Consider the following 8732-nt stretch of genomic DNA (forward strand, 5'->3'; position numbering starts at 1 on the left):
AAACTCGCTAACACCAACAATCAGGTAGTCAATCACTACAAATGGGTGTTGATTCCGCGCCAAATTGGTTTTTCATTCTATTGCAAATATTCTGATGAGGACAAAGTGCTGTGTTAACGTATCACGTAATTTGACTGAAAAATGGCTGCTTAATGTGCAAGCTTTCTACAAAAGTGATGTAGTGATGTGTTGGTGCAGTTGCTGTCGAATAAGTATGCTCCATCATCCTATAATCGTTTTAATATACTCTCAAAATTCTATATCGCGTCAAAAGAGGAAGTCGCCCAGGACCTTTGTGATGGTATTACAATATCAACAAATGTGTATTTTCGTTTGTTTTTCTGTGGATTGTGTTAAATTGGGAGACAGTAGAGACGACTAATTGAGAAATCCAATTATTGTTTATTTAAGTCCATACCTTTCTGCAGACACTCACAACAATGCAATTGAACGCGCTTCGTTATCTTGTACTAAAAAATTGGCTTTTTAGCAGCAAACCAACAAGGTTGATGCATGCAAGCTACAACACACCAATGATGGGCTCGCAGCCTTCAAGTGATTTTGGGGGCCAAATTCTTATTTATGGAATTAGTTGCAATTGGTGTTCAAGTCTAAGACAAGTGGAAAGTTCCCAAAGCGTCGACTGAGCAGAAGTCCAAAATCCGTTTCATATGCCTTTATAAAGTGTCAGCGTTACGTGAGGACTAAATAATTGAGGTAAGGTTATAAGCATTGCGATGCTTTAATTTGCATTTGTTGCAAATTTTAAATGAAGTTTAAGGAAAAATTCTACTCTACTCTTAACTGATACTGGCACTGTTTTGTTTTCATTCGATGAATAGAGTAAGGTAAACGCGAACCCTCAAGCAGAAACACGGCGTGCTGCGAAGAAGAGCCGGTGATCGGAATAAGATCAAAATTCCACGCTCCACAAGTATGTATGCTCAGTTTTGCAAAGGATATTAAATTGGCTCTGTTAGACAACACGCAAAATTCAAAATTCCTCGCAACAAGTGATCTCAGCTAATAATATATCACATCACCAGCATTTTTCTCCCTTGCAAAAGTGCGGAGTCCTGTGTTGTAGAAAAGTGTGATAGAATATAACTAAGCGGGTTGCGTTAAGGGGAGGGGATTTTGAATTACAGTGGATTACAAAGTCCACATCATTCAAGCGGCAGCAGTTCCCGATAGAAGCATAGACTCCAAGGATCCATAAAACGGCTTGGTGAATAATTGCCTAGCTTTACCAGTCCTGCATTAAGGTGATGCATGAAGCCACAGAGTCGGCAGTCCAGCCTTTTTTCGATCTGTGTGGAAAATTTGTAAGGTGAATTCTTTTTTTTTGATAGTAATGCTTTGATTTAAGAATATTTTAAATGCCGCTATGTATTTGTTAAGTGTCTCGATGGTTATTCTAAACTTTTCCATCATCAATATTTCATGGAACTGCAAGCAATGGTCTGAGTAACTTTGTCCATAAATTTTATATTTTGCAAGGTTCTTTAAAATACTTTGGGCCCCACTTTGAGGGGACGGTGGTTGAGTTGGATGACTTAATTCCAATGCCTTGATGAACCTGTCTGCGAATTTTGCGTAAATTTTTGATTTGATCCAATGTCTTCACCTTCTTAATTGCATCGCTTTGGTTAATCCAGAGGGAAACAGCCGGGAATAGCAATGCTTTCTTCCCAAAAAAATACAGATCAATGTCTTGCCTTTGCCTTAAAATCTACTCTGTTTTATCTCCTGCGCCAGATTAATCGTTTGAGTAGCTTCTTTATGACTATGGTTCTCATACAACATACGGGGCTTTCAGTTTTCTTGCTACTTCATAAACATTATTTGTTTATTAGAAGATGCGATGAATGGCTACTTAAAAATTAGTAGTAAAATGTTTTGTGTGTTTTTGTATTTTTGGTTGTTATCAACTGAAACCTGAATTTTACACTCCTCATTGTAACTAATGCACACTTTGAAATGACGGTCAACTCATTTAATTTAGACCAAATTTTCGTGCATACAAAGCAAACGAATTGCGGGTTCTTTATTACCTCCCTTGGCACCTAAAGTAAAAATGCTGACAGAAGGTTTCAAATAAACATTATAAACTCACGTAGATATCACCGTATTCCTTCCAGGCAAAATACTCTGCATAAGCAGTGTCGTTTCTATCCAGGTAGAGCAAGTATTGGACCAGTTCGCTAATTGACTTAAAGTCATCCACGTTGATATAGGAGTAAGGTGGGAGAACACTCTCATAATCCTCTTTGTATGCACCTAGTACAATGGGAACCATGCCGTTTCTGAAAGACGAGGAGGGTATTGCAGTCTCAACTTCAGATGCATAGTTGCTATACATTTGTGAAACACGGTCATACACCTTAAATGGATCTCCATACCTTAGAGCGTTAACTGTCACCTTCTCCGTTATATAATACCTACAATTGGAATTTTCAAATGCCAGGTAGAACTTGTAATGCTCAGAGATCCATTGAAGAGGATCCCGTCCTGGAGGAGTCTCTCTGCCCATTCCACCGTAGACATCAACCTAAAATTTGCAATTTTTTAAATTTGCATACATTTTTACTCACTGGAAATCTTTAACGCCATATGATTCCACTTATGGTAGATGGTTCTTTCCTAAACTGCTAGCATGGTGAATTGATCTCCGCTTAAGGATACAATACAGAATTTCCTAACCCTTACTAAGGCTGATATTTTGCTGCTTACCGATATAAAGTTGGAAATTAAATATGCAAAGGAATCTCTGTTATTTTTCGGTGATCCGTTGGAAACCAGCCAGGCGATTAACTTTCTCCTCTTTCTGTGATTGAGCGGAAGTAGATGAGTGCTGTTTTTGGCAAGGAGTGCGGCCACTTCGCTGCTGGTAAATTTCTTTCCACGATTTGTCTTCCGCAAGAACATTGGGTACATATAAGGCACTTGTGACCACGGCAAGTAGGTAATGAAAATATCCACCTAAATGACCAAAAGTTTAACCACTTTTATCGTAGGCACCGATGCAAATATTTAGGTAAATGTATAGGTTGCACCAAAACTGGTAGTGACTTTCTCTAAACATATTCTGTTTCTTCAGAGTTGGTATCCCTATTTGTAGATATCTTTAAGTATTTTCTTAAATCCAAAAGCAAAAACCTCATAATGTTGACGAAGTAAATATTTTATGTGAACACTACGCGGTCGATTTGTGCCAAGAAGCGAATACGATTAGTCTTTAGTAAAAGTTTTAAGGTGGAAGAGTGTGTGAAAAACCTACTTGCTGCATTTGGATTTGAGTTAATTCTCGCATGTGTACGGGACTCTCGACTGACTCGAAGGCAATGAGAACACCATTTTGCCTTAGATATTCCACATCTACTGCGTAGAATGGCTCTGAAAAGACCGCGATATCACCCACGCCCAAATCGTAAAGGTAATTGGTAAAGTTGCATTTGTAGCGGCACCCTTGAGATTCGGTGACGTGATACAATAAATGTCCATCATAGAAAATCTTTGGCGGTTTGACAATTGATAAATCACTCTGAAGAGAAGCAAATTTGTCATAGCATGCTACCTAGTACATAACGTTTTTGACTTGAATTGCAAAAGGAATGGTGGATGTTATACCTCATTGTGAGAAAAGGCCGATATCCATTCAAGCTGCTCGATAACATGGTAGTAGGGATACAGTTGATCTTGAAAGACGAAAAAATTCCTAATGTTCGAGAAGAGTTCCTCGACACTGGGCGACTTATCTGGTAGGGAGCTCCATAAGATAACTAGAATGAGGAAATTTGAAATTAACCAGCAAGCAAGAGAGGAGGAAAACGCCGATTTATTCATTGCATTGCCTCTGAATACTTGTGAATGAGCTTGATGCCAATCATTGTGATGGTAGTAGCCAAGCCTTAGTAGCGGGATTTGATTGGCTACTTGGAAGCGTCAATTAGCAGGAACCTCGCAAGGCGCATTATATATAGATATACATATGTATACCAATAGGGGCTCAGTTAATCACACAACTTTAGTATTGGAACCAGATATTTCTTCAGATTGTTTGTGTTAAGCTAATTAGTGTTGAGTCTCTTTAGTAGTGACAGCTAATACCGAACTTTCTCTAAGCGCCTTATTTATGACAGTACGGCATTACTGGGACTAGTACCGACTTGTCGATTTAGCCCGCTTTGGTAAAATTATCGAGCTATCAGTGGGCTAGCCGCCGAAACACAACTTTAAATTTTGATATTCCTAATGTTTATCACCAAAAGTTCAGTAAATATAACATCTGGTCATCTAGCTTAGCATTAGCAGATATTTTTCTTTGCGTCAGGGATACATGATTATGCATAGCCACGTGGGGCGTTGTGCAATGATATTAATATACAATTAGTTTAATTTCACTCACTTTATAATGATAAGCTCGTGGGTGGGTACTGGACATTTGCGGCATCAAATAGGCGTAAGTTACCTAATGTGAACTACTCGCCGGTGTTTGTGTACATGAGTTTGAATCCTGTCGGATTTTAACAGTAGTGGTAAGACAAACACATGATTACGAAATGTGACCTTAGCATGTTTAACTTTCGTTCTTTGTCAACCAGTATACGTAAGCTGGGAGTGTAACTAGGGTAAGCTAGGGTAATGAGACTTCTGGACCGCCCTCGAGGTGTACAGGACGAGTCGACCTTAATTTTCTCTTCTTTCAAGTGGAGTCCATGGATGAGGTGGCGTGTGAAAAGTGTTCAGTAATGTTATCCATAGGGTATCATGGTGGACAGCTTAATCTTTATTGTGTCGCAGACGCAACTGGTTGCGCTGCCGCAACCAGGTGACATTTTCGATTTTTACATCGTATATAGCCTTGCTGCATTTGTGTAAAATCTTTCTAGCTCTCCAATGACTGTATCCTGGCCGATAATGGCAGAAGTATGAGATAGTGTCTGTTATGGTTTGTACCGAGGCTTTCGGTACACGCTCTTTGGGACCATTTGGTGGTCTTGTGACCACCGCTACGTCAATTAAGTGAAGTTACCACTTTTGCTGACCACCGGTGATTTTGGATGGAATCGTTTGGACTAGTCTCTTATCGCATCAAAGTTGTCTGTTATGTCAGTTGAAACTTTTGTAGGACATTAGCAGTTGCCCCACTTCCTAATGATTTCAGCGTTAACCAATCGCTGCGCTTGACCATAGGGTTGGGAGTAATATAGCGAGGAAAGAATGTTTTTATTAGCAAAAGTCGCAAAATCTCCGCAAAGCTAACTACATTCCATTGGATATTCTTGTTCTTGGTGTCAGTGTTGGTTGTTGAGACCTCGGTCAGATTTGGGCGAATTATTTTCCCTTGAGTCATATCGGTCGACTGTGCTTCCAGCCATGTTGGGAGTAAAAGACTGTTGCAAACTTTACACAAGCTTGTAAATATAAGAGAATTGCATTCTGGCTCGTTTGACGTTGATAAGTTTGTAAGTCAAGTAAAATTTTCTTCACATTTCTACCAAAAAGTAGCCATTAGTGGAATTCATCAAAAAACTGTGTGTAGAATTCTTAATGTGAATCACTCGCTGTTTTTAGACACGAATAAACACGTTATGAGGACGCATTTGATATTCAGAAGACACAAAGTGCCGCAGACGTCTGATTCATGCTTACCATTTTGTTCGATCTAAAACATGAGTCCTGAAAGCAGCCACCGTGCTAGCTGCAATCTCGTCAATTAGCTTCTGTATTCCACTCAAACAATTATTTGCTAAGTATGTGATTCTATTTGCCATTGAAATGGCATACTTTAGATGAGTGAACCAAAACACGTACAGCCTAGTAACAGCTTTCTTTGCTAGAGTTAGGATTATTTTGGCAATCTTTTTGCTATTTACATTTGGAGCCTTTTTACTATGCCAAATTTCATTTTTACCATTGCATATCTTTTACAGTTTGAAACAATTTCTCTCTGGTTTGAAGTGCTATGCACTTGAATCCCAGGTGAAGCATTATGGGACTGACCCCAATAAACAGAGAATTTCAACTTAAATTTCGGAGGATGACCATGTGTTAACTAGGAAAAGATGTAATTTGGTCTTTCAGCACATAGACTTACCAAAGGGAAAGTTAGATATTAAAATGTGGTTTTCTGAAACTCAAATGAAGCGTTTTGCTCGTGTTTTTGGCCGCGTACAGCCCCCTTTTGTCACCGTCTACGCCAAGAGTGGACAGATGTCGTCGTCATTATTGATAAAAAGTGTCATATATCATATTCCCTGCAAAGGAGGAGGAAGTGTACGCGGAATAAGCATAACCCTGGTCGCTGTATCCCGTTTATAATGCTAATTATAAGAAATATTCTCATCTAATCAGTTTAATCTGCCGACATGGAAGAGATGAACGCCGAACATATCACAGCAGGCATTGGAAGCAATCAAAGTAAAGTGCCGAAAACAACTCCTTTCGAACTTGGAGGGATAAGGAATTTGAATAATAAATAAACAGACAATTAGGCTTTACATCATTATCGCCTAACAATGCAGTGATTATCTTTTATTGCGGCCATTCACAAGTGCTCCTGAATACGTTCGCTTTTATGAAATTCACTTTGTGACTGGAATTCAAAAATGAGTACTGAATCATCCTTGACTGCATTACAATACATACCGCAAAATCCCTTAATCATATGAGCCGATGGTGCTAGAAAGACCTAGTAAGTCTTTGTTTCAGTCCAGTATTTCTTGAAAAGTTATTCCTCCTCAGTTTGAACACCGATTCTGCCGCGGAGGTCCTGTCACTTGAGTATTAGTGACATGAATTTTGTGCCAGTCATGGTAAGCAACGTTTCGATCTACTTGATCATGCAGCTAAAACGGTGATTAGGGCGTTATAATCATTCATCAGAATATTAGTCTTTCAGACCAATGAATTAAGTACAAAAATTATTTTTGCCGTTATTATTTAGGGATTTGGTTCGGTTGATTTTATTTAAGTAGCTAGTTTCGTCAGTGATATAACATTGATCTTTATACACGTCAGTTTCTAAAACAATGCGAAGAGCTTTTCCGAATGACAGCAAGCAATAGACAAAAGCGGAATTCAGGCGGAAGGGACTGGCGGTGTGAATTAGGCGAGCAGTATCAAAGAGATTGAAAGAAATCATGCTGCGTAGCATGTGCTCTGCACTGTAAGGCGTAGATGTCAGGATGCCCTGGCTTAAGTTAAAGGTGAGGTACTTATCTTCTGTTTACAACAAAAAATTACGATTTCCTTTCTATGCCTAACACCCGAACTTCATTTAATAATTCTACGTGACTTAGGTCTGAGGAGGAGTAAATTCGGTAAGTTAGTTTAGAAGATGACCTTAAAGATGAGAATTACGAAATTACAAGTCAAAACATTTAGTACTTGATCCATCTTATGTTTTGTGAAAGAACCTCTTTTAGCTTGCCAAATTCGCGTGAGTGTCAGTGTTAGTGGTAAGGTCATCACATTGCTATTAGTAGTGAAAGGGTTCACTATCAATCATTTTCGTTTTTCTTGAACAATGTTTAAGCCAGAAGTTGCTTTTTTCCCAAATGTTACTATAGCGTCTCTGTAGATGACTCTGAAATATATCAAACTGCTTGAGTCTTTTACCATTTGACTACCTGTATTCCATTTTCATGAGTAAAAAACTTCACTTACACATATTATCCTTATTTTTCGACTGTAATTGAAATCCTGTAGTTCCAGACCTTCCTTTCATTTGTGCCGTAGGCAACTTTACTCTAGCCATTGCTTGATTAGGCCTTTCTACTAGATAAGTTCAAGTAAATGTAGAAAGTCAAAAACAGCTGAGGCTGAATATTCCATAACAATCTTAAAGGTTGTTATTACATCTGAACTTTTAAGTCCAAACATTTAGTTATTACCTTACACTTAATAATTCTGACAATGGTAAAAAATAACATTGGTGTGACAAGCCTATCTGGAGGATGTTAAGAACTTGCCAATAAGAGTGGTTGAATATTGTCACACAGAAAAGAAGAGAGGCTTTACTAAATCGCTCTATGAATCATCCCCTATTGTGATCTTTGTCTCTTGTGCTCTCTGTGGTCACTCTTTTGCTTTGGCCTTAATGGTTCTTCGTACGAACTCCAATCAACCACCTGGCGAAATTGAGGACGGTAACCAATTTGTATTAAGGAGGGAAGGCCATCTAGCATCGGTAGCGCATGTTGTGAGTGCCGTTGGGATGCCTGATCAATGCTTGTACTGCGGGCTGAGCAGTGGCGAAAATTAACCCTTTTAGGGGATAGTGCCAAGGACTAAATGGTGTTTAGCACGTTAAGGAAGGGTACATTACGCTCCAAGACTAGTGTATAAATCATTGAGCTTAGGAACCCAAATGATTTTATCCGCCAAAATTTAATCCCGCTCCACCAACCGTCACTTTATAAGGCTCGGAATTTTGAATGGGCCGGAAGCAGGCACCGTTGCAACACATCTGTAGCTAGCTTTTGCACTTTCAGCCATGGGTTGGTGATACTTTCATTTTACCGTGTTTAGGATTGGAAACTGATTGACAAAATCAGAATTGGAAGATATTTGCCGGTGCTACCAATGTGGCTCTCCCAGCACTCCGAGAAGCCTTAGCAGGAACATAGCTATAGATGTAGTGTCCCGGGACTCCCTGAAGACGAAAGAAGACAAAATACTCGGGTAGAATATATATTCAGCGCAGAGAAGGTGTCTGGGTTATTGGC

The 8732-nt window shown here is 39.2% G+C and overlaps 1 protein-coding gene across 1 annotated transcript; it reads right to left on the reverse strand. All coding sequences in view use genetic code 11, as the record gives it.

Annotated features, from left to right (window-relative positions):
- Positions 1-2104: 2104 nt before the first annotated feature.
- On the reverse strand, positions 2105-3846 carry EGR_08989 (Glycoprotein 3-alpha-L-fucosyltransferase A; the record flags this gene model as incomplete). The annotated part of the gene is made up of 4 exons (XM_024498238.1): positions 2105-2306; positions 2403-2551; positions 3281-3544; positions 3631-3846. 4 exons carry the CDS (start codon positions 3844-3846, stop codon positions 2105-2107), a joined length of 831 nt encoding a protein of 276 aa, XP_024347335.1.
- Positions 3847-8732: the final 4886 nt, after the last annotated feature.

The sequence above is a fragment of the Echinococcus granulosus genome, assembly GCF_000524195.1.
Source record: "Echinococcus granulosus chromosome Unknown EG_S00127, whole genome shotgun sequence".
Taxonomy (NCBI): Eukaryota; Metazoa; Platyhelminthes; class Cestoda; order Cyclophyllidea; family Taeniidae; genus Echinococcus; species Echinococcus granulosus.